This window comes from Triplophysa dalaica, chromosome 15, assembly GCF_015846415.1.
Source record: "Triplophysa dalaica isolate WHDGS20190420 chromosome 15, ASM1584641v1, whole genome shotgun sequence".
Lineage (NCBI taxonomy): Eukaryota > Metazoa > Chordata > Actinopteri > Cypriniformes > Nemacheilidae > Triplophysa > Triplophysa dalaica.
This window is the reverse complement of record NC_079556.1, coordinates 19,930,176-19,956,187: the sequence shown is the minus strand read 5'-3', so window position 1 is coordinate 19,956,187 and position 26,012 is coordinate 19,930,176. Positions and strand designations below refer to the sequence as shown.

At 39.3% G+C, this 26,012-nt stretch overlaps 1 protein-coding gene across 1 annotated transcript in view; it reads right to left on the bottom strand.

Annotated features, from left to right (window-relative positions):
* LOC130436438 (uncharacterized) overlaps positions 1 to 26,012 on the bottom strand; it is a 210,278-nt gene that overhangs the window by 137,881 nt on the left and 46,385 nt on the right. The window contains exons 10-31 of the mRNA XM_056767084.1: positions 25,162 to 25,266; positions 24,579 to 24,683; positions 23,383 to 23,487; positions 16,605 to 16,709; positions 16,023 to 16,127; positions 14,752 to 14,868; positions 14,408 to 14,492; positions 11,819 to 12,014; positions 9,906 to 11,727; positions 9,081 to 9,251; positions 7,578 to 7,751; positions 6,421 to 6,594; positions 6,136 to 6,309; positions 5,803 to 5,976; positions 5,308 to 5,481; positions 4,627 to 4,800; positions 4,370 to 4,540; positions 3,668 to 3,841; positions 3,273 to 3,443; positions 2,907 to 3,077; positions 2,547 to 2,720; positions 2,221 to 2,391 (exon numbers count right to left, since the gene is read on the bottom strand). Coding sequence (XP_056623062.1) covers positions 2,221 to 2,391; positions 2,547 to 2,720; positions 2,907 to 3,077; positions 3,273 to 3,443; positions 3,668 to 3,841; positions 4,370 to 4,540; positions 4,627 to 4,800; positions 5,308 to 5,481; positions 5,803 to 5,976; positions 6,136 to 6,309; positions 6,421 to 6,594; positions 7,578 to 7,751; positions 9,081 to 9,251; positions 9,906 to 11,727; positions 11,819 to 12,014; positions 14,408 to 14,492; positions 14,752 to 14,868; positions 16,023 to 16,127; positions 16,605 to 16,709; positions 23,383 to 23,487; positions 24,579 to 24,683; positions 25,162 to 25,266 — 4,992 coding nt within the window. The remainder of the gene's footprint in view (positions 1 to 2,220; positions 2,392 to 2,546; positions 2,721 to 2,906; positions 3,078 to 3,272; positions 3,444 to 3,667; positions 3,842 to 4,369; positions 4,541 to 4,626; positions 4,801 to 5,307; positions 5,482 to 5,802; positions 5,977 to 6,135; positions 6,310 to 6,420; positions 6,595 to 7,577; positions 7,752 to 9,080; positions 9,252 to 9,905; positions 11,728 to 11,818; positions 12,015 to 14,407; positions 14,493 to 14,751; positions 14,869 to 16,022; positions 16,128 to 16,604; positions 16,710 to 23,382; positions 23,488 to 24,578; positions 24,684 to 25,161; positions 25,267 to 26,012) is intronic.

Sequence of the window (26,012 nt, the reverse complement as noted above, 5' to 3'; positions counted from 1 at the left end):
CACAAGATTAGGCACGTATAGCACATATAGTCTCGCTCTGCTCTGTGTCAGTGCGTGGCTCTTACTGCACTCTGTCGTGACCCGGTATTGTTCTCACGTTTAAGTTTTAACAATTGACTTTGTTATCAGTGTATTTATTTACATTGATAATGGCGGAAAAATATTATCTAAAATGCAACATAGTTATTAAATGCTTGTAAAACCAGCACATTCACGAATTAACCGAGTGTGCAAAGAAATACATCTCTGCGCGCGTTAGCCGTGCACTGCCTATTTGATTAACGTGTTTAACTAAAACACAGAGTAAAATTAAAGTTAAATCTGTCCACCGTCCATCGGAAGTAGACTTAGAAATTGAGCTCATGGGTGCTTTTTGTCTGTGCACTCTGCCATTTTGTCTCCGTTTCAAAGACACCATTGCATAAGCAAGTCTGTGACCTCTTTAAGCTCTGCTCTTGTTGCTTCTTTAATTAATATAGACCAAATTCAGTTTCCAAACGTTTTTTAATGATTTAGTTTATCCTTATTTCAAAATGTGAGAAGGGACAGTCACTTAAGTGACCGGGCTATGCCCCCTTGTTTTTTCCCACTGGCTCAATACTGGAGCTTGTTTTTTTCCCATGCATCTTAAACTTGCAACCAGAGCACATTGGTTGAAAAAAAGCTGTCCAGCAACTAGCACTTTTGGCTGCGTAAACGCCCTGGTGGATATACAGCATATATTGGTATCGGCATCGAATATCGGCTTAACTGAGGTGGAAATTGTCGGCATATCAGATATCGGCAAAAATCCAATATCGTGCATCGCTAGGCAATTCAACTGTGCTGAAATAGTGGCATTATGACAGCTAAACCTATAAGGCGAAACGAAAACAAAAAAATCTCAATAAAGAAACGCTGAATACTCTGGAATAAAGGGATTATTCTTGCTGTTGTGAAGTATTAACCGTAGCAAATAAATCTAATTAATAATCCTTATGCATTTCCGCACTGCATAGAGGGACATCTAGAGGCGAGTAAATAAACACTGTGTAATATAAGCGTGCAGAAATCAAGTCTAGAGGTCAGAAGAAGGCAAAATGGCAAATGGGTTTAAAACCACAAAAATGTGTGAAAGACATGTTGTCTTTAATGGCCATTGAATGTAGTCTTGTGAGACATCTGGATTTGGTTTACGATGGGAAGAGTTTTCTCTGAGGAAATCACAAAAGATGCCTCTCATATAATTTAAACCAACTTTTTAATTAAGATAACTTTAAATGTTTTGGTGTTGATATTGCTTAATTTGAAATGCATGGACTGTTAATTACTTGTCTTCTTAATGCAAAAATATAAATGATGCAATGCAAAGGCTAAATTTATTCCCACGTAACATGAGTTGGAGAGGTCAGAAGCTTTTTTTAGGTGTCAAGTACTGCGAAACAAACCAATTTGCGCTCTAGACAGACATGTTTAACTGTTATACCTGTGTCTCGCGCCATTTGGAGCGTCTCTCACATAAGCGCCAAGGATTTAATACGCTGTGAGTGGAAATAACTTCCACAGCAGCTGAGCAATCAGAATTGTTGTAAGCTTTTGTTTACTATAGCGACTTGGCATATGGCAATTTCGGTTGTCCAAAGAGTGCCACGAGACCGTTTTTAGATGCAATGATGCGTTCTGTGTGAACCCCTCATAAATTCTGTGTATTTGGGAGTAGGTGCAACACTGTTCTTTAAAATATGTGATGCCAGGGGGCCTTTGAAACGTCCGTGCCCAGGGCACATCAAAGTCATAATCCGTTCCTGATAATAACTCATGTTTTGTTTGTGAGTAGACGCAAATGAAATGTATGTGGGAATAAAAATGTATTATGTGCAGCATATTTTCCACGCATCTGTACAAAAAGTATTTTAAAGTAAAGATTTCAACCTGAACTGAAACATACTTAAGACACTGAAACATGTGAATATATTATTTGAAATGAATATATAGTTTTTGTGTTTTTGACTAGATATTGCTTATGAGATTATGAGGGCACATGAAATTAAAAAACAGATAACCTGCACAGATAAATCGTTCATAATTAACACTGCAATATTCCACACCAATAAAGCTAAAGCCACCAACTGTCTCTTTGAGTCATCTGGTGGAAATTTTGTGAACAAGTTTTCCATGTTAATTGTGGTGATAAAAACACATTTTGGTTGAATCCTTACTGTAAAAAAAGCAAATACTCACATGAGTGTGTTGAGTTTACAGTGTTTATCCTGCAGTAGATCACAGATCTGTTTCACTCTTGACTCGTCTAGTTTATGATCCTTCAGATTCACTTCTCTCTGGAGTAAAGGATTTATATCAAGAGTCTTCAGATACTCAAAGGCTTCCACAGCAGAAGAACTTTTCAAAAACCTGTGAACAGAGGAAATTTACATTGATATTAGCCTATATGTAAAATGTAATGTCACAACCTTGTTTTTGCAACCATTAACCTACATAGAAAAAAATACAATTTACCAAATTAACACTTTAGTAATTCTACAGTGAATTATTTTAGTAATACTCACCTCACAGTGTTCAGTGCACAGTTTGTGTCTTGTATTAAATCATAGATGAGTTTGACTCCTGATGGTCCAGGATCATTTCCAGTGAGATCCAGCTCTATCAGATGTGAAGGGTTTGATCTCACAGCTTCAGACAGAGCAACATAACCTCCTTCTGTTATACTGCACTCGGACAGACTAGAACAGAGGTATGAAATATGAAATCATATCTATAAATGGCATGTTTCCATTAACCATTTATTATTAAAATAATTTCCTCCTTTTCTGGTCAGTTCATTATTACTGCTGACAGACTTTCTTTAGTTTCTTTACAGCAATTTTCAAAAGGATAGAAGGAATCAGTTTATGTTCACTATGTGTTACCTGAGTTTCTTCAGTTTGCAGTTGGTATGTTCTAGTCCTTTCTGTAGTTTTTTCACTCCTGAATCCAGTAGATTATTGTTACTCATGTTGAGTTCTGTCACACTGGAGTTTGATCTTAAAACTGAAGCTAAAGATGAACAACTTTCTTCTGTTAGACCACAATCCCTCAATCTGAAATATACAACAAGAGAAAAAGCATTTACAAACACACACAGTAATGCTGAACTCACTTTCTGTCCAAAGCTTCTACACATGTTACACTGATGAATGAAAGTAATTCCAAATAATATATTTTGTATAAATGTATAGGTATCATATTCTGGTTATTAATTTAATATAAATAAAGATGAAAGATCAAATCCTCACGTGAGTGTTTTGAGTTTACAGTGTGTATCCTGCAGTAGATCACAGATCTGTTTCACTCTTGACTCATCTAGTTTATGATCCTTCAGATTCATTTCTCTCTGGAGTAAAGGATTTATATGAAGAGTCTTCAGATACTCAAAGGCTTCAACTGCAGAAGAACTTTTCAAAAACCTGAAGAAAACAAACAGCTGCCATTATATACAATCAGCTTAAAAAAAGTCATATAATTCAATGTGCAGCAGCTGGTGCTGAGGAAAACCATTTCACTTATTTCTCCTTTGTTTAATTTTGAATTCACTTCAGTACAACTGATTGTGTAATGATAATAATAAAACACTATCTAGGAATAATTCACCTGAATATGATTGTTTTTGTTTTACTTTAACACATCTCACCTCACAGTGTTCAGTGCACAGTTTGTGTCTTGTATTAAATCATAAATGAGTTTGACTCCTGATGGTCCAGGATCATTTCCAGTGAGATCCAGCTCTATCAGATGTGAAGGGTTTGATCTCACAGCTTCAGACAAACATCTGTAACCTCCTTCTGTTATACTGCACTCAGAAAGACTATGACAAAGTTTACAATTCAAGTTAAATGGGTAAATCACATCATACACGTGAGTTAAGACACATTACAATGATTTCAACACTTGAAAGAACTTTAGAGACTACAGAACATGATCAACTGCATTTGTACACAGAATCTCTGCAAGATCATCTATAACACATTAGTTTAGTTTAACACTAAAAATAATTTACAATAAATGAATTTAATACATCTACTTCATTAATTGGGCAGATTTGTTCTAAAGTACATTCAGTATTCCTACAGCAAGCAGGAGACTGTGATATTGCAATTTGCAAGTTTGGTTTTACTTCTGAATTTCATCCTTCATTTGAACTTAAAGAACCAGAAAATGATTTTATTATGAAAACACACAAATACACAAACTGTGTGCACATACACAGTTAGTGAATAAGACATCTTACTTAATGATTTTACATAATTTATCACTAGAGGTGAACAGATGTCAAACTGTATAATATTGTCATGTTTGTAGTGTTGTGTGGAGTGTGTGTGATAGATAAACACACTTGAGTATCTGGAGTTGACACTGAGGATTCTTCAGTCCCTCACAGATGTGTTTGAGTCCTGAATCCAGCAGACGACTGTTGTTCAGATTCATCTCTCTCACGAGGGTTTTACAGGAGAGAACAGACGCTACAGCTGAACACTGTTTCTCTGTCAGCTTACACTTATTCAATCTAAACACAATAACACAACATCATCATCAGATCTTAATAACACACACATGTATGAAGGTGTATTATACTGTATATATGAAACTCACATGATTTTCTTCACTTTACTATGAGAGTCCATCAATAGAGCCGAGAGTTTCTCTCCATCCAGATCTCTCAGTTTATTGTCACTCAGATTCAGTTCTTTCAGCAGTAATGGATTCACACCCAGAACATCAGTCAGAGAAACACAAGCTGCTTCTGCATCAGAACTGTTCAAGAATCTACAGACAGAAGAAATAATCTTATCTGGTCTGTTGTTGTTCACATTATTCTTTAAAGTTTTTTTAGTGACATTATGACAGTGACTTCAGTATCACTGCACTTAATGTGAAAAGAGTGAATCCTCTATACTGACAGATCATTTCTGAGAGCTTTGTGTTTCAGTCAGTGTGATGATATCATGTCCTCTTGTGTGTGGTATTTGGTTATGTGTGTAGTAAAGTAGGTTTGTAAAACATTTAGAAGTGAATTGATAATTCCAAATGTTAAACACATTTAACTGACATAAGGAGGAACACTGGATGTGATACTAGACATAATTCTAGTTAGTTAAAATGTTTAGTTGTAAAACTTAAGTACAAATAAAATGTCTCTCTTTTTAAAATTGTAGTTCAGAAAATTCTTCCTTTCATCATTTTCACTGAAATCGCAGTTTCACGCCGGTCTGTTTATCTGATCTATACCTTCACATGTGTGACGGATGTTCAATATTTGAAAGCTTTACTTACCTCACAGTCTCCATTGCACAGTTTGTATCTTGTATTAAATCATAGATGCGTTTGACTCCTGATGGTCCAGGATCATTTCCAGTGAGATCCAGCTCTATCAGATGTGAAGGGTTTGATCTCACAGCTTCAGACAGAGCAACATAACCTTCTTCTGTTATACTGCACTCAGACAGTCTATGAAATAAAATCATATTAATTCAATTTAATTCAAGTTTATTTATATATCGCTTTTCACAATGTGCATTGTTCCAAAACAGCTTTACAGGACCAAACAGGAAAAACAGAAAAGGTAAAACACAGCACATTTTAAATTCATATAAGCTCATTTATTTGTTTCTTTTTTATTGAATTGATGGCTATATAGTTGAAGTGTGTAATTATGTCGAAAATGTTGTTTGCAGTCTTCATAAACCTTTCAATGACACTTCACAATAAATTAGACATTTATAGGTTTATATTAACAGGAATTAATGAACATGAATGAAAAACACATACTTGAGTTTCTTCAGTGTACACTGTGAGTTCTTGATCAGATCAGAGATGTTCTTGATTCCTGAGTCTCCAAATGTATTTCCACTCAGATTCAGTTCTTTCACATGTGATGGATTCACATTTAAAGCTTCTGTGAGAGCAGCACAACCTTCTGCTGTAATACTACAAGAACTCAACCTGAAGAGACACAAAACAAACTTCATCTACATGAGCAGAAGATCAAACAAGTACATGACGCTTCACTGATCATCATAACAATCTTCATAAAACTTTAAATCACAAACAGATGCTGAAAAGGTAATTGAACACAATGTTATTAATATAGAAATAACTCACATGAGTGTGTTGAGTTTACAGTGTTTATCCTGCAGTAGATCACAGATCTGTTTCACTCTTGAGTCGTTTAGTACACGATTACTCAGATTCACTTCTCTCTCGAGTAAAGGATTTATATCAAGAGTTTTCTTCAGATACTCAACTGCTTTCACTGCAGAAGAACTTTTCAAAAACCTGTGGACCGAGGAAATTTACATTGATATATGTAAAACGTATTGTAACAACCTTGTTTCACAATCAAATTCTTTGTTATTCTACAGTAAAAATAATTTAAGTAACACTCACCTCACAGCGTTCAGTGCACAGTTTGTGTCTTGTATTAAATCATAGATGAGTTTGACTCCTGATGGTCCAGGATCATTTCCAGTGAGATCCAGCTCTATCAGATGTGAAGGGTTTGATCTCACAGCTTCAGACAGAGCAACATAACCTCCTTCTGTTATACTGCACTCAGACAGACTAGACCAAAGAAAAAAATATTTATTGTGAGTTCTAAAACTCAAATGTGCAAGTTTTGTTCTTTTAAACAATTAAGGATATTTCAGGATTAGTGACACAGAAGAGCCATTGTTAAACTTATTATTGTTTATGCCTTCAAATTTCAATATAGTAGTTCAACTATGATTAACTATAGTAAGAACATGTACTTAATTATTATTAATCAGCACTTATTTAATAACACTGTAACCAGGGCAACAGATAAAGTGTAACCCAAACAGGTCTGAAGATGCACATTAGGCAGCAGCACTGATATAAAATATTAGCACTTTATTTTCCAGTGCTCTTTTACATCTACAGACTACAAACCTGCTATGTAATTTCTAAGCACCAGCGCTGAAACCAACACATATTAAGTTCTGGTATTTTGTTGGTCAATTTTGTTACACTGTCAGTGAATGAGCAGATCTAGTCCCATATTGACTCCTATAGGATTTCTTTTCCTACTATGGCAGTAAATGGTTGATAAGATCTGCTTGGTTTATGACATTCTTCCAAATATTTTTCTTTGTGTTTAGCAGAATAAAGAAATGTATACAGGTTTGGAACAATCTGAGGGTGAATAAATCAGTAAAGAGTAAAAAAATATTAAGGTAATAATTAATCGAGCCAAATAGTTTATTTTACTCACTGGTTGAGTAAAATTAAGTAATCCAACACATGAGCAATAGGCCTACTTAAAGTGACAATCCGTAAAAATAGCCTCTTTGTCGTAATTTTGGAAACATGCTATTTTTATTTTGCGTACAAAATTGACTGTTCCTCTTAAAAAAATACTATATGAGCTACAGGACAGCTCTTAGACTTTAAACTCTCAATTTCCTGACAAAACAGCAAATTTGGAAATCTGCAGTTTTGGGAGAACAGCAACGTTATACTTAATTGTATAAACAGCTCTCAACTCAAAGGCTAAAAAGGTAAAATATTCATTCTTTTTCACTTACTTTAATATCTTCAGTTTACAGTTTGGATTCTTCAGTCCATCAGAGAGCAGCTTCACTCCTGAATCCTTTAGATTATTGTTACTCAGATCAAGCTCCAGCAGACTGCTGCTGTCTGAACTGAGAACTGAAGTCAAAGCTGAACAACTTTCATCGGTAAGATCACACTTACTGAGCCTGAAAATAAAAAGATATGTTAAGAAAGTGTGTTAACAGACAGTAGCACATTCTAAACTTCACTGGATTAAGTGTTTTCCTTCAGTCAAATGATCCCTTCAGATGCACCAACTTCTAATTTAACTTGCTTTGTTATTTTAGCATATATTGGGGTAATTGTTGCCACTGTTGTGATTATCACATTCAACAGAGAATTTTTTCCAGAGCTAGACCGGTGATATACAGACCGTAGTGGAGTAGGCGGGGCGAGACCGTGGTTCGAGACCGGTGAGTAATTGTTAATGAGCGCCAGCTGTGCGCGCACCGGCCTCGTATCATGTAGGAGATTGGGAGCATATAAGAGAACCAGCGAGAGGACCGGGCCCCGAACATGTTTTATGTTTGTATTTATGTTTTATTCGCCGACCATCGACCGTGAGGGGCGGCTGGCTGTCATTTTAATTTTGATTTAATTTGATTAAATCTTTATGTAAATGACTGCCGGTTCCCGCCTCCTTCCTTCCTTTTAATGAACCTTTCTATACAGACCTATGCAATATCTGGCCAAACATAAATGACAGAAGAAGCCTCCTAATGTCACGGGTTCGTGCAGGGAACACTCCAAACCAGCAGATAACAAAACAAAATTAGTTTAATTAAATAGCGAACACAAGGAAATGCGGGAAACACACAACACCACGCAACATTAACAATACTGGACAATGAATACAATCAAGGGGAGAACTTAAATACAACAGAGAACGAGGGCTTACCAAGTGCAAGGGATGAACTAAATGAGACACAGGTTAAAACAGGCAAGGGACAAATGAACTAATAAGAACATCAGAAACAGAAGGCAAATACAAAACAGAGAACAACCGTGACACCTGAAGATGTACGTATTCTTAACAATGGAAATAAGCATTACATTTATCCACAACCTTCACATTTATAAAATCTGAGGTGCTGATCACAGACGGGTTTAGTGTTGGGCACCATATTTAGTGCCTAAATACTGTAATGCTATTTTCAGTGGAAAATTGTCATGACAAAATGTTGTTGAATTCCTAGTTTTATTCTGTAAGAAAAGGGTTTCATATGAAAACTACACACAAGTTAACAGCGAAGTAAACACACAAAAGCTGTCTACAATAAAACGAGAACAGAAACATCTTTAGGTAACAATCATACGATAACAGATTGTGGAACTCCAGCAAATGATTCTATAGAATCACCCCAGACACATGTCCCATTTATTCCTTTATGAATAATATTAGTTTATTTACAATGTTTCTGTTTATAATCAATCTTATTGTGTATAAATAATTTGACTGTTTTCACATTACGTACCTCAGTATCTCTAGTTTACTCTTTGTTTTCTCTAGTACGGCATAGAGCAGTTTGACTCCTGAATCCTTCAGATTATTATTGTTCACATTGAGCTCTTTCAGACTGCTTTCAGATCCCACAACATTAGCCAGAGCTGAACAGCATTTGTCTGATAAGTTACAATCATTTAGCCTATAAAGAAAACAAATGTCAGATCACAGCATACAATGCATTTGCCACCTAATGTGTTTACGTACATTTAGAGATTTCAAATTTCATAATAATTATAAAAATGTAATATAACATTGCTGTCCTCCCAAAACCTCAGATGTCCAAATTTGCTGATTTGTCAATGGAGAGTCTAAAGTTTAACAGTCTCAAGGTCATGGGTTTGATCCCAGGGATTGCACATAGTTAGAAACAATATATAGTGTGATGGAATGTAAGTAGCATTGGATAAAAGTGTCAGCCGAATGTGAATGCAATAATTTTTATTTGTTAAATATTTGCAAAACCTGTTGACTGTCATAAAGGGTGAGTGATAATAATGCTATATGGTAAAAAAGTCACCAAGTATAGAGAAGCAAGGTTTTAGAAGGAAAGCAGCGGTAAATATAATAAATACAGAAATAAATAAATATAGTAAAAGGACTTTGACTGATTAACTGATTACCAAAGAATGTATAATTTTAACCCCTTGGTACAATGGTTGGTAGCAAAGAGAACAAAATACTTTCCTCACTGTTGTAGAGGACAGACATGTCATAAAAACATTGGTGTACTTTTTGGTTTTTGCTCAAAAACAATTAATGAGCACATTTTTCAGATGAGAGTCACATTACTTACAGAGCTCTTTTGGAGGCTTTGACCACTGGCCACAGTCTAATGAGACATTCATCTGATTTCTTGAATTTCTGAAGCTCAAAGTCCTCCAGTTCCTCATCTGAGGTCAACAACACAAAGACCAGAGCAGACCACTGAGCAGGTGAGAGATCAGCAGATGACAGACTTCCTTCTCTAAGGTGCTTCTGAACCTCTTGTACCAGAGATTGATCATTCAGTTCATTCAGACAGTAAAACAGATTGATGGATCTCTCTGGAGAGGAGTTTTCATCAAACTTCTGCTTGATGTACGCAACTATTTCCTTGTAGGTCTGCTCATTGCTGTCTTGCTGTGTCAACAGACCTTGTAAGAGCGGTCGATTTGAGTCCAGTGAAAGACCGAGAAGAAAGCGAAGGAAAAGGTCCAAGTGTCCATTCTCACTCTCAAGTGCTTTATCAACAGCAGTCTTCAGTAAACCAATCATTGTTTCGCTGTTGTTTTCTACTTCTGTGTGCTCTTGAACAAATGCACTTGTCTTTGTGGTGTCCAGAAACAGATGTGCATACAGAGATGCGATGAACTCCTGAATGCTCATGTGAACAAAGCAGTACATGGTCCCCAGAATGATCCCTGTCTCCTGTTTAAAGATCTGAGTACACATCCCTGAGTACACGGATGCTTTAGAGACCTCAATGCCACAGGCCTCCAGGTCTGATGCATAGAAGATCAGGTTGTTTCTTTCCAGCTGTTGAAATGCCAGTTTGCCCAGTGACAAGATAGCGTCTCTATCCCAGGAGATATCTGGCGAGTGTTCTCCATCATACTTTCTTCTGCTCTGTTGTATTTGAAAGCGAAAGAAATGTGTGTACATCTGTGTCAGAGTTCTAGGAGTTTCATCAGTGTTTGATTCCTGAAGTGTTCTGGTCGTGTCGTCAGACTGTTGATTGTTTTTCTTCTCTAGAATGTTCTGGAGGACGGTGGCTGAAATCCAGCAGAAGACTGGGATGTGACACATGATATAGAGACTCTTAGATTTTTTTACATGATCAATGATTGCGTCGGCCATATTCTCATCTGAGAATCTTTTTCTGAAGTACTCTTCCTTCTGTGCGTCATTGAATCCTCGTACCTCTGTCACCCGGTCGATACAGTCAGGAGGAATCTTACCGGCTGCTGCTGGTCTGGTGGTTATCCAGATGAGAGCAGAAGGAAGCAGATTTCCTTTGATGAGGTTTGTTAGGAGAACATCCAGAGGAGCAGGTGTTGTGATATCACTCCATGTCTCATTACCCGAAAACTTCAGAGGAAGACGACATTCATCCAATCCATCAAAGATGAACAGGATTTTAAACTTGTTATTTCTTGTAAGGTTTAGTCCTTTTATCTCTGGGAAAAAGTGATTTATAAGGTCCCTTAAACTCAGTGTTTGTTTTTCTTTTAAGTTCATCTCTCGGAAAGGTACTGGAAATATAAAGCTGATATCCTTATTTTCTTTTTCTTCAGTCCAGTCCAGAACAAACTTTTGCACCGAGACAGATTTTCCAATGCCAGCGACTCCTTTCGTTACTACAGTTCTGATGGTTTGGTCTTCTCCAGGTTGCTGAAATAAATTTGTGCATTCAATCTGTATCTCTGGTGATTCTAGTCGTTTTGAGGCGGCCTCGATCTGTCTTATCTCGTGCTGAGTATTCACCTGTTCACCTCCACCCTGAGTGATATACAGATCTGTGTAGATCTTATTCAGAAGTGTGGAGTCACCCTGCTTTGCAATCCCTTCAAATACACATTGATACTTCTTCTTCAGGTTTGATTTCAGTTGTCGTTGATGAATGAAGACAAGCTCATCTAGAAAAACATAAATACTTATGTTAAATCCTCTTTTTTGTCCTACATTTACAAGTCACTATGACAGATGGTGACATCATGAGCATCTTACCTTCCAGAACATCAGCAAGTTTATCTTGTTTCATACTTCTCAGAAAGTAGAGTGTGATATCAAGAGCTGCTTCCCTGATGTTGTTTCTATCGTCCTTAAGGTCCTTCACAAAGTATTGTGTGTTTTCTTTTTTCAATATCTTCTTAAATCTTTCCAGCTCATTTTTCAGAAAAGTGATTATTTTGTTCTCAAGGTCCTGATAATAAATCAAGAACAAAGAAATGTAGACTCATCTTTTCTAGAATGTCTTAATACTGCCAAATCAGGCAATGGCTTCGGGCGTTTGTGAATGAAGGCTCCTCCGAGAAACAGAATTGGACAGGCTTTTTAGGCAGGATAACGAAATTTGAATTATTAACACTGTCTCCGCAATATCTCATCACATATTCTTAAACTACAATATTAATTTCTCATTATAAATGCAATCAAACGTTAAATTTAACATTTCTCTGCCACCATTATATATATATTTCTCGCGCACTCACACGCAGAGCACCAGCGCTAACACCAGCTGATTATTTGAATCAGGTGCTCTATAAAGAGAGACTTCTAAAACATTCTTGGGTTGGGGGCCTAAGGACTGGGATTGGCAAAAACTGGGTTTGGTAAAGAATTGGGTTAGTTTGAACATACTCCCACCCTCCTGTAGTGTTGACCTATAATGTAACAGGGCTGTACAGTCTAACATATATACTGCCAGTCCAAAAAAAGTCACCACCTGGATTTAACTAAGCAAATAGCTCCCATTGGATTGGAGGTCTAGGTTCAGCAACGTTATGTGCACAAAGAAAGAGTATAATAGATGACAGGTAATTCCATCAATAGGTTTTTTCTTCCCTGATGGCACAGGCATATTCCAAGATGACAAAGCAAAGATTCATCGGTCTCTAATTGTGAAAGAGTGGTTAAGGGAGCATGAGACATACAGTATTTTTTACACATGGATTGACCACCACAGCATCCACACCATGACCCCATTGAGAATATTTGGGATGTGCTGGAGAAGACTTTGCGCAGTGGTCAGACTCTCCCATCATTAATACGAGATCTTGGCAAAAAATGAATGCAACTCTGAGCGAAAAAAAAAGGATATTCCTGAACATTTCAGAAGTTTATCGAAACGATGCCACAGTGAATGCGTGCCAAAATTAAAGCTGAAGGAGGTACAATGAAATATTTTAGTGTTTGACTTTTTTTGGACAGGCAGTGTCTATTGCACATGCTAAAAAAATATCTGTCAGTGCGAAGAATACATTTCCCAGTGTAGCACACGTGCGATGCAGTTTGGTAAGTGCAGAGAAAGAGCTGCGTGTTTGTGTATAGTGTGTTTGTTGTTGTGCGTGACAACGTCTTGCGTCTGGCTGCATTATGTCCATATAACTACTGTAGATGTGGACTCGCGGACGTGAAATCCTGCAGTTTACATATGTCATCTGGCTGTTCTGCATTTGTGAATGAAAGAGCTGCACATTTGAACATACTACACCACGCGTGACAGGGGACTTTTCTGCAGCTCACAGTATGAGGAAATGAACATGTGAACTTCATACCCAGTGTTTCTCTGAGAGTTTATTTCACAAGCATTTCACATTTTGAGTAAAGCTACAGTCAACCATAGTGAAACTTAAACACCTTCGGGAAGATCCTTCAAAATAAAAGTCCTGTTATCCTGAACACTCAGATGAAAGAAAATCTGTAGTATACTATAGTGTTTGCTAAAGATAATTGTAGTAAATTGTTAAACTGTTGAATACTATAGTACGATTCAAATATAATATAGGATTTAGTACTTTTACTGCAGTTTACTTACCACAATTATACAAATATATTATGTTTGTATAGTACAGAACTTGAAAAATGAAAACTAATTTAGGTCAACTAAAAATGATATGGCCCTAATTTATCCATCTGTATGTAACACCAATGTCATGTGTCCGTGACCGGTCTATTCGTGTGGTAAACTGCACTTCTGTATTTAAAAAGATGAGAACAGACATTTCATTCTTGTGCTACAACTATAAAGATTTATCGGCATATGACATTAAAGTACCATAAACTGCATAACGTATACTGCATTCGCTATGTAAGTGGTTTTCAATACTGGTTGACGGGTCCACTCTACACATTTTGTAGGTCTCTGTTATCTGTAAAAATGCGTTCTTTAGTGTCCTTGTGTTCTCGCTCTACGTCAGCCATAACCGTCAAAGACCGGTTTCATTATTCAAGATCAGAGAACACATGAAAGTCCCCTGATGTGTTCTTGATATCAAGGATGCATTTTCAGATATTCGTGTATCGAACACGCTTTATGTACCATAAGTCAATGCGAGTTTGTACCTCCAAGGTTTCCTCGCAAGTCCAGTCTGAGAAACGGCCACACAGTTCAGTTCATGGAGATCTCAACTAATAAGCTGATGATCTGTGTCAAGTGTGCTTGATAAGTAAGACATTCAAAATGGGCAGAGTGGTGGATCCCCAGGAACAGGATGGAAAGCCACTGAGCTTGTTCAGCCCCCAAAATGACAACAGGGAAAATCCTTTCACTACAACAGACCTTTATCAAATATTTATACAAATATTTGTTCTTACCTGAAATATCCAGAGAAGGTGTTCTCTGAAATCCTTGCGGACCCTGTACATTTTTAATTCTGCATTTGATGACTCAATCTGAATCCTATTTGCAAAAAAGATTTTGTCACCCGTTATGTTTAAAATATATATATTTTTTTTTACATTTACCTGTTATAATGATTTTAGGATAAACTTTACACAATGATTTTCTTTGCCTGAACTGCTTTGTGAGGAGATAGGGTTAGAAAAATCATGCCGGATTATATGAGCGAAACATATTCTGGTCTGAACCAACACATCTAGATTCTTCTTAGGTTTTGTCATGTAAACTCTCTAGAGTAAAGTTGTGTATGTGTACTCACATGTTTAGAAGAAAAGATGCCAGTTCTTCATCACTCTTTATTCCCTTCTGCTTCTTAAGTGTTTTCCATCGAGTCATTTCTAAACCAATATTTACTACTGTACTCGGCCACTGGTTCCTAATAATCACATACAAAAAAGAGCATGAGAACTAATGGGGCTAAAGCATCATAATTTTAACCATACAATTACTGTTTAAAATTAAACTTATAAGGTTGCACAATATATCAAATTTATTGAAATATCACAACTTAAAATATTCAAAAAGTTATGTTTAATCCAAGTTTAAAGTTGATGCAGACAGCAGAAGCAAGTTATCGTATGTCTTGTGTCGTTTCCATCAAGATTGTTCACTTCTAGTTAAACACTCACAGGCATTACATTATGACAGATAAGAATAATAATAATAATTCACTGCATTTTTAATTAATGCTGTGTTGTGGTAAAATAGCAACTGATTTAGCAGCTTGTTTATTTAAAATAAGTCTTTGTTGATACTCTTGCTTTTACTACTATTGTTAAAATAAGCGAGTCATCTCTTTTGTGGAAGATTACTGTAATGCAAAGAAAAAGAAAACACAGGTAATACAGTACACAATAAACAGACTTATGGTAAATGTAGTGAATGATGAGAGTCAATATTTATAGGGAATGAAACCACTGGTGGTCAGGGACGGGTACTGCACCATTCTTGTTTGTGACAACTACACACTCACACAAAGTGTTCTCCTGACAGAAGATCCTTAAATTAAGACATTTTACGCACAATATCATAACATAAATAAATATCAGTATGTTAAATTTATATTAGTGGGGAAAGATCATCTTCACTTTATGCCTCTAAGCACGTATGATGATGTCTGCAGCTCTGTTATATTGAAGAGGAAAAGCTCAAATGTTTTAATGGTTGACGTTATCTTGTGGTCCGGATGAAACGCATGCGAGTTCTGCCTTTTGAATATCCCTACACTTTAAATTAATATATATTGAAGACAAGATTATATTTTGCTGACAATTAATCATTCTTAGACATATAATGATTTTTGCCCACATTGTCTTTTATTTACTTTATAATCTTTTATTTTTTAAGTATTTATTTTCTGCTTAATTTTTTTATGGTCTCAGGAAATTATTTTGGCAATCAATTAAAAACCAAACATTCAACATTCTGAATCACAGTGAGTTTCTTGAATATATACTGAAAATTTAAGAAACAAAATCCAAATAAATAAATCCTAATTTCTTGGTGTAATTGGTTTGATTTTATTTTTACCTTCTGTTCGCTGATGGTGTTTTTTCACTGAAGTTTGGTCTGTCATCTTGAGAATGATCACTCTTCACAGACACAGAGCTGAATGCAGGTGATCCTGATCTTTCACTAATGACACAAAGAGAAAAGGACAGAATGGTTATTTTCTGATGAAAGCGTGCAGATCTTCACTGACAAATTGATACAAAATAAAATTGTTATGAAATTTAATTCTTAAGTGACACCAGAGCTATTGAAAGAGAGAGTCATGACAATGGAAGTTTGAAATATTGAGAAGCTCTATAAATCGCCTTTGCTGTAAAAATCTGTTCCATTAAAGTCAACAGAATTGACCTGCGTCTCTCTCTCTAAACGGCTCTGGGTGACCATAAATAGATTAAGGCAGGTTTGCAAAAAAATTGAAAATATTGCAAACCATTACTGTCATTGAATCCATTATAGGTCTGTCACAATATACACATTTCTCTTAACAATTATTGAGGTTGTAAGAATCCATGATAATGGTAATATCTTGATATATCTTTGAATAAATTATGGTGAAATATATTTTTTGTCTTAATGGTTTTGTTTATTTTTAATTTTTACCTTCTGGTCGCTGATAGTGTTTTTTCACTGAAGTTTGGTCTGTCATCTTGAGAATGATCACTCTTCACAGACACAGAGCTGAATACAGATGATCCTGATCTTTCACTAATGACACAAAGAGAAAAGAAATAAACTACAGGGAAGAACCTCAAATTTATTTGAAGAGATTGAATTAACTGGGCTAGCAAAAAAGAGGACATATTGGCATTTTCTGCTGAAAGTGTGCACATCTTCATTGCCAAATTAATCAATTAAATTGTTATAATAAATTAAATTTAAAGGATTGGTAGGTTTTGGGCTTTGCTCAGGTAGTGTTGTTTGCCACTTTGTTTCATCTCCATAAAGAACGAACAGAACATTTCTTATTTGCATCATCATAGAGTTTATTGGCTCCACACCATCGTGCATAATCCAATATATTTACAGACATAAGGTGCATACAATTTCCATGATCATGTTGCGTGATTGCGAATGCAGTAAAACCTTATTGCCCTTCCGGGTCAAACACCTGCCTTTCAACATTAGATAGGTCGTGTAAAAACACAATACACCGCCGTGTTAACACCGCCGCTCAGTGGCTTAAAATGGAAATAGCACCCCATAATACAGTTTGGCTCCTACAAATACTATAATACTGCCTTTACTTAACAAATATCCAAATCTCAAAACCAGTTTATTTCTTCTCCCTATGGATCCTTATAAAATAATCAGATTCTTTTAAAATAATCATCTCCCAGTCCAAATTGTAAGTGCTTCAAATAGGTACACCTGTGGCGAACCACAAGTATTATGTTTATTATGAGACATTCACCAGGGTACTGTACCTTTAAGGGAGGGAGGAGTCAGTGTAGTGATGTTCCGGTTTTTACGTGTGTGGTTGTTTTGATCTCACTCGCTGTTCGTCGTGAGGAATATTAAAGTGGATATTAAACTGACTCGACGCATCTTCGTCTCTTGTCTCCTCGTTTCTTGTTCTCCACAATTGGTGACCCCGACGCGTGTTGGATACGGCTGACTTATGTCACAACACGAAGGTAGTGAAAATGCGGCTGCTAGCGGCGCTGCTAGCGGCGCTGCTAACGTTGGTGCTACCTGCGCCGCCACCGTAAAATTACCGGACTTTTGGCAGCACAACCCACGGCCGTGGTTTCAGCATATCGAGGCTCAGTTTCAGCTGAGAGGAATAACGCAGGACGTTACGAAATATTTCCACGTGGTAGCAGCACTGGATGCCTCGACCACAGCAAGGGCTATGGCGCTGTTAGAGGCTCCTCCGGTTGACCGAAAATACGACGCACTCAAAACTTTCCTCTTGAAACTTTTTGAACTGTCGGAGCTGGAGAAAGCAGACCGCCTGCTGTCTCTGAACGGCCTTGGCGACAGCAAGCCTTCCGAGTAAATGGAGAGGATGCTAGCTGTACTGGGCGCCGCGGATCCTTCTTTCCTTTTTGCCCACATTTTTCTGCGGCAGCTCCCAGTACCTGTGCGCACCGCGCTGGCCAGTTCCAGCCTCCCTTCCTCGAGAGACTACCGGGCGCTGGATGTGGAGGCAGACAGGATTTTTCTCGCCAACCGGCAGCAGTTTGTCCATGCACTGTTGCCTCCCCAGCACGCCGCTGCCCCGTTTGGCCCCACAGAGGATGACTTGGACACTGCAGCTGCCGTGACGGCCCGCCGACAGCGTGAGGACGGTTGGTGTTATTACCATTCCAGGTTTGGGGCCAAGGCCAAGCAGTGTCGCCAACCTTGCAGTTTCAGAGCCCAGGGAAAAGCCAGGGCTGGCGCTCATTAACAGCTATGGGCGCTGGCCGTGACTGCAAGCTGTTATTCATCACTGACACCTTGTCTGGCCGGCGGCTGCTGGTTGATTCTGGGGCTCAACGCAGCATCCTGCCGGCGACAGCTGTGGACACTATGGTTGGCGGGCACGGCCCCCCGATGGACGCTGCCAACGGCACACCCATTCGTACCTATGGTACAAGGTATGTGGAAGTGTGTTTCTGCGGGCGGCGTTTCGGCTGGGATTTTGTAATGGCCGCTGTGTCTACGTCGCTCCTGGGGGCAGATTTCCTTTGTGCTTACAGTCTGTTGGTGGATGTTACAAACTGCCGCCTAATCGACGCCCTGTCTTTTGCTTCATACCCCTGCACGCTTGGAGGGGTGGGGGCGCTTTGTCTGTCGAACATGCTTGCTACCGGGGACTTGTATCAACGCCTGCTATCTGAGTTCCCTGATATCACCACGCCCACTTTTTCATCGGCGGTGGCTAAGCATGGCGTGGAGCACTACATCACCACGGTTGGCCCCCCAGTCTATATACGGGCCCGGCGCCTCGACTCAGCCAAGCTTGCGATCGCCAGGCAGGAGTTCGCTACCATGGAGCACCTCGGCATCGTGCGCCGCTCTAACAGCCCGTGGGCCTCCCCCCTACACATGGTGTCCAAGGCTGATGGCGGTTGGCGTCCCTGTGGTGATTTCCGTCGCCTGAACAACGCCACCACTCCCGACCGGTACCCAGTGCCGCACATACAGGACTTCTCCGCTCACCTAGCTGGTGCCACCATCTTTTCCAAGGTGGACCTTGTGCGCGGTTACCACCAGGTGCCTGTCCATCCACAGGATGTCCCAAAGACAGCAGTCATCACACCCTTTGGCCTTTTTGAATTCCTTCGGATGCCATTCGGCCTCAAGGGCGCAGCGCAGACGTTTCAGCGCCTCATGGACTCTGTGTTGAGGGACATGCCATTCTTATTTGTTTACTTGGACGACATTCTCGTGGCCAGCGCGTCCGCAGACGCTCACCTGACGCATCTCAGGCAGCTATTCGGCCGACTCAATGAGCATGGGCTCATCCTCAACCCGGCTAAGTGTGAGTTTGGCCGGTCATCCATTACTTTCCTCGGCCACCACGTCACCCCGCAAGGGGCCGTTCCCCTCCCTGCCAAGGTGGACACCATCGCCAGTTTCCCACGCCCACGGACTGTGAAGTCCTTGCAGGAGTTTCTGGGTATGGTGAACTTCTACAACCGTTTCCTTCCCCATGCGGCTCAACTCATGCGACCCTTATACGACGCCTTGCAGGGTTGGAGGCCGGCGGACGTGTTGGATTGGTCCCCAGAGATGACTCATGCCTTTGATGCTGCCAAAACCGCGCTGGCCAACGCTGCTCTGCTGGCGCATCCGTCCCCGACCGCCCCTGTTGCTCTTACTTCGGACGCTTCTGATTACGCCGTGGGGGCTGTGTGTGAACAGTGGGTGGGTGGAGCCTGGCAGCCGCTGGCCTTTTTCAGCAGGAAGCTCCGTGACAACGAGAGGAAATACAGCACCTTTGACAGGGAGCTCCTGGGTCTTTTCCTCGCCACCCGTCATTTCCGTTTCTTGTTAGATGGCCGGCGTTTTACTGCTTTCGTTGACCACAAACCGCGGACGTTTGCAATGGCGAAGTCTTCAGAGCCATGGTCTGGTCGACAGCAGCGTCAGCTCTCTGCCATCTCCGAATTTACCACTGACATTCAGCATGTGGCCGGTAAAGACAATTTCGTTGCAGACTGCCTTTCCCCAGACGCTGAGGTGCAAGCCTACAGGACAGCCCCCACGGCGTTGCTCATGGAGGATGTGGTTTTTGACACGGCCAACGCTACACTCCTCTGCGATGTCTCCACTGGACAACCGCGCCCTATGGTACCTGTTGGCTGGAGGCGTAAGGTTTTTGACGCCATCCACAGTCTTTCCCACCCAGGGGTGAAGGCCTCTACAAAGCTGGTGGGGGCCAAGTTTGTCTGGCCAGGCCTGCGGAGGGACGTCAGGGCCTGGGCGGCTGCCTGCGTGGCGTGCCAGCGAGCAAAGGTGACCCGGCATACCAAGGCCCCTTTGGCACCGTTCAAAGTGCCAGAGAGACGTTTTGATCATGTGAATGTGGATCTGGTGGGCCCACTTCCCCCCTCCCGTGGTTACACATACCTCCTCACCATGGTGGACAGGACCACCAGATGGCCTGAAGTGGTTCCCCTGTCTTCAATTACTTCAGCTGATGTGGCCCGGGCATTCATTATGGCTTGGGTGGCCCGTTTTGGCACACCATCCGACCTCTCCTCGGACCGAGGTCCACAGTTCACATCGGAGCTTTGGACTGCGGTCGCCGAGGTCCTGGGGGTGAAGGTCCACCGTACCACGGCCTATAACCCACAGAGCAATGGACTTTGTGAGCGGTTTCATCGCGACATGAAGGCCGCGCTAAGGGCCAGCCTTACGAGCTGCGACTGGGCTGACCGCCTCCCATGGGTCATGCTTGGCCTTCGCTCTGCGCCAAAAGAAGATCTTCAAGCCTCATCGGCCGAGCTTGTGTACGGACAGCCTTTGCGCGTTCCAGGGGAATTTCTTCCTGATGCCGCGGCCCGGTGGTCGGTGGCCTCTCATCGTGCTGGGGCCCGGGACATTGCTGATTCTTTTGTTCCCATTCCCAAATCTCACCGTGGCCTCCCAAACTCCTATGTGCCCAAGGATTTACTGTCGGCCAAGTATGTTTTCATCCGCCACGATGGCCATCGTACCCCGCTGCAGCCCCCCTACGATGGACCTTTCCGTGTCCTGGTGGGGGGGTCTAAGAACTTCGTTGTGGATATGGGGGGCAGGCCTGAGCGGGTGGCGATAGACCGTCTCAAGCCTGCTCATCTTGATATTGGTGCACCACTTCAGCTGGCCCAGCCTCCACGGCGAGGGCGCCCCCCTTCGGCAGCTTTGGCCCCTGCCCTGCCCCTGGCCCTTCTCCTGTTAAGAGAAGCCGTTATGGCCGCCTTATTCGCCCTACTGTACGTTGACTTTCCTAAAAACTGTCAAATCTGTTCTGTTTTGTTATTATGTATAGAGTCCTATGTTTTATTAAGGGTGAATTCTGGGGGGGCCTGTGTGGCGAACCACAAGTATTATGTTTATTATGAGACATTCACCAGGGTACTGTACCTTTAAAGGAGGGAGGAGTCAGTGTAGTGATGTTCCGGTTTTTACGTGTGTGGTTGTTTTGATCTCACTCGCTGTTCGTCGTGAGGAATATTAAAGTGGATATTAAACTGACTCGACGCATCTTCGTCTCTTGTCTCCTCGTTTCTTGTTCTCCACACACCCATTAAATCCATGACAGGATTCCATGCTTGGCATTCTCCTTGTCATACAGTATTTTCAAAACCCTACGCGTATCATGGAAGGCTTGTCTTCCAAGCACAAACATATTTTGGTTATTGATAATGAGGTTTGGTAAACATGTTTCAATTCTCTATGATAAGGCCTTGAAAAGTATTTTTGTTTGGTTACACTGCTCATGCACTTTAGTGCCTCTTGTAGTTCTTCGATGCTTAGATTTCTCTCCAAATTACATTTAACTTCTGATACTTTATGAAAAAGAAGTTCATCTATAAAAAACATATTGTCTTTCCAAGGTGTTATTTTATTCAGATTATGCTTAAATTGGCTTTTCTAGGTTTTCTTCTTGTGGATCATATATTTTGGATTTATATATTGTAAAGCTTTCACTAAAGTGATTGTCTGGTTAGTCTATAGAAAAAACTGGTCTTTTCAAGTATCCAAAGATTTCACAAAATTTGGATTCTATAATTTTAATGAATAGTAGGTCAGACAGGCAGCTGATCCACCTGGTAAACTACTAAAATGAATTTCGCTCAGGGACTACATGTTAAATACTTTTTCATGTGTAGGTTGCTTATTTGGATAAAGCTAAATGAATAAATGTAAATGTAAAATGTTTTGACAACAAAATAATCAATCAGTGTTTTAAATCAATCTTTATACCTCTTAACAAACTATAACTGTATCCAAAACAATGAATGACTTCATCTCTGGTATTAATTTGTCCTATGACAGATGATCAAAGAGTTATTCTTAATGACACGAGCGGAGTGAGTTTGAGAATTTGCTATAGTACCCATTACTTGAGATGTTTAGAGGTCTTCTGTCATGTGAAGGTCCCCCTGAGACCTTACAAGATGTAAACATTTCACTTATCCTAAAAAATGGGAATCCCCCAGACGTGTGCTCTTCATACAGACCTACAGCGCTGTTAAACTGTTTTCATGGAATTATAAAACTCTATTTGACATTTATTACTTCAAATGAAATGCAAAAACTTTGAAGCTTGTTGTGTCAAAACTGCTTAGAATGCAGTAATAACCATTTTATTCCTAAGTGGTGAAATGTAAGATATTTGTTTTGACTGTATGTAATTCATGCAATAATGTAGATTCAAGAATGTACTTCATGCAATAATATTAGAAGGTTTTTAAAGACAATACATATGTTTAATCAAAAAATGATGGATGGACTTGTTCTTTCAGTACTTGCCATAAAGGCCTTCGATCTGATTGCCTTCTTTATTTTCTGTTTTAACACAGTCTGGTTAGGGGATCTTTGTAGACTGGATCAGAATATGGATGATCACCCACATGCAGCAATACTGTACCAAAGGGCTTAAATCAGATTGCTTCATAACTTGGCTTGTGCCGAAGCGTTCAAAACACAGTCTGGAAAGATTACAGTTATGTTTCCATGTGAGCTTGGCTCGTCCTGGCACAATTGAACCGGTTTAACACAGTTATCTTGAAAGAGAACTCAATTCAGCATTTTGCGCACTGTGAGTGACACAAACACAGAGTAATCTTTTTGCACCTTAATATTTAAATTGACAATGCTTAAAAACATGTGATTCAAGCAAATTTTGGTCCTGAGTGTCATTGACACTTTTTTGTTGAAATCTGAACACTTAATTTACCTTCTGGTCTCTGATGGTGTTTTTTCACTGAAGTTTGGTCTGTTATCTTGAGAATGATCACTCTTCACAGACACAGAGCTGAATGCAGGTGATCCTGATCTTTCACTAATGACACAAAGAGAAAAGGACAGAATGGATATTTTCTGATGAAAGCGTGCAGATCTTCTTTGACAAGTTAATAAATAAAATTGTTATGAAATTCAATTGCTGTTTGCATGGTCATGAACAAATAAGCATCATATCCCGATGGCTAATAGTTTTTGTATGTCTTTAGGTAGGCTAACATTACATCAATTCAGGGAGGTTTGCAAGAATTGTGTCTTCTAAACAAATGTGACACTGGACCGCAAAACCAGTTCTACAGGTCAATTTTTTTGAGATTTATACATCATCTGAAAGCTGAGTACATAAGCTTGATGTATGCTTTGTTAGAATAGGACGATGTTTGGCCGAGATACAACTATTTGACAAACTGGAATCTGAGGGTGCAAAAATATATCGAAAATGGCCTTTCAAGCCGTCCCTGCGCTGTAGCAGGCCATTGCTAAGAGGAAACAGGTTTGTTTTAATGCTCTCTATTGGCTCACAACCGTGATGATGTTGTGGAGAGTAGAGGAACCCGAAACCTGAAATTCAAAACTTTACCACGGTACCAAACTTGATGTGTAATTCCCAAAGAGCGGCAGCAGCAAGTGAAGTTTGTAGGCATGTTTCCGCCCATTTATATTTTAAATTTCTGCAACCACTCACAAAAGTATATTTTTGTTTTCCTCATACGTAGCACCTAATCTCTGGAATAACCTTCCCGATACTATTCAATGGTCAGACACACTCTCCAAATTTAAATCTAGATTTTATTAGATATTATTTACTAGAATGTTCTTACTTGTTCTATAAACACCATGCACTGTGCCGTGTTTTACCTTTTTGTGTTTTTCTATTTGTCTTATTTTCTCCTGTAAAGCTGCTTGCATATTGTGAAAACTGCTATATAAATAAAATTGTATTGACTTGAAAAGTAAAAGTAAAGATCCAGGTTGACAAATATTTCAAACCATTTAATCATTATAGATTTATAGATATCATGGCTGTAAGAATCCATATGATGGATGATAGTATTGTGATATTGTCACACATAAATTTAGGCATTAGTTATTTTTTAAATTTGTGTCTGATTACTTTGATTTTATTTTTACCTTCTGGTCGCTGATGGTGTTTTTTCACTGAAGTTTGGTCTGTTATCTTGAGAATGATCACTCTTCATAGACACAGAGCTCAACGCAGACGATCCTGATCTTTCACTAATGACACAAAGAGAAAAGGACAGAATGGTTATTTTCTGATGAAAGCGTGCAGATCTTCACTGACAAGTTGATACAAAATAAAATTGTTATGAAATTTAATTCTTAAGTGACACCAGAGCTATTGAAAGAGAGAGTCATGACAATGGAAGTTTGAAGTATTGAGAAGCTCTATAAATCGCCTTTGCTGTAAAAATCTGTTCCATTAAAGTCAACAGAATTGACCTGAGTCTCTCTCTCTAAACGGCTCTGGGTGACCATAAATAGATTAAGGCAGGTTTGCAAAAAAATTGAAAATATTGCAAACCATTACTGTCATTGAATCCATTATAGGTCTGTCACAATATACACATTTCTCTTAACAATTATTGAGGTTGTAAGAATCCATGATAATGGTAATATCTTGATATATCTTTGAATAAATTATGGTGAAATATATTTTTTTGTCTTAATGGTTTTGTTTATTTTTAATTTTTACCTTCTGGTCGCTGATAGTGTTTTTTCACTGAAGTTTGGTCTGTCATCTTGAGAATGATCACTCTTCACAGACACAGAGCTGAATACAGATGATCCTGATCTTTCACTAATGACACAAAGAGAAAAGAAATAAACTACAGGGAAGAACCTCAAATTTATTTGAAGAGATTGAATTAACTGGGCTAGCAAAAAAGAGGACATATTGGCATTTTCTGCTGAAAGTGTGCACATCTTCATTGCCAAATTAATCAATTAAATTGTTATAATAAATTAAATTTAAAGGATTGGTAGGTTTTGGGCTTTGCTCAGGTAGTGTTGTTTGCCACTTTGTTTCATCTCCATAAAGAACGAACAGAACATTTCTTATTTGCATCATCATAGAGTTTATTGGCTCCACACCATCGTGCATAATCCAATATATTTACAGACATAAGGTGCATACAATTTCCATGATCATGTTGCGTGATTGCGAATGCAGTAAAACCTTATTGCCCTTCCGGGTCAAACACCTGCCTTTCAACATTAGATAGGTCGTGTAAAAACACAATACACCGCCGTGTTAACACCGCCGCTCAGTGGCTTAAAATGGAAATAGCACCCCATAATACAGTTTGGCTCCTACAAATACTATAATACTGCCTTTACTTAACAAATATCCAAATCTCAAAACCAGTTTATTTCTTCTCCCTATGGATCCTTATAAAATAATCAGATTCTTTTAAAATAATCATCTCCCAGTCCAAATTGTAAGTGCTTCAAATAGGTACACCTGTGGCGAACCACAAGTATTATGTTTATTATGAGACATTCACCAGGGTACTGTACCTTTAAGGGAGGGAGGAGTCAGTGTAG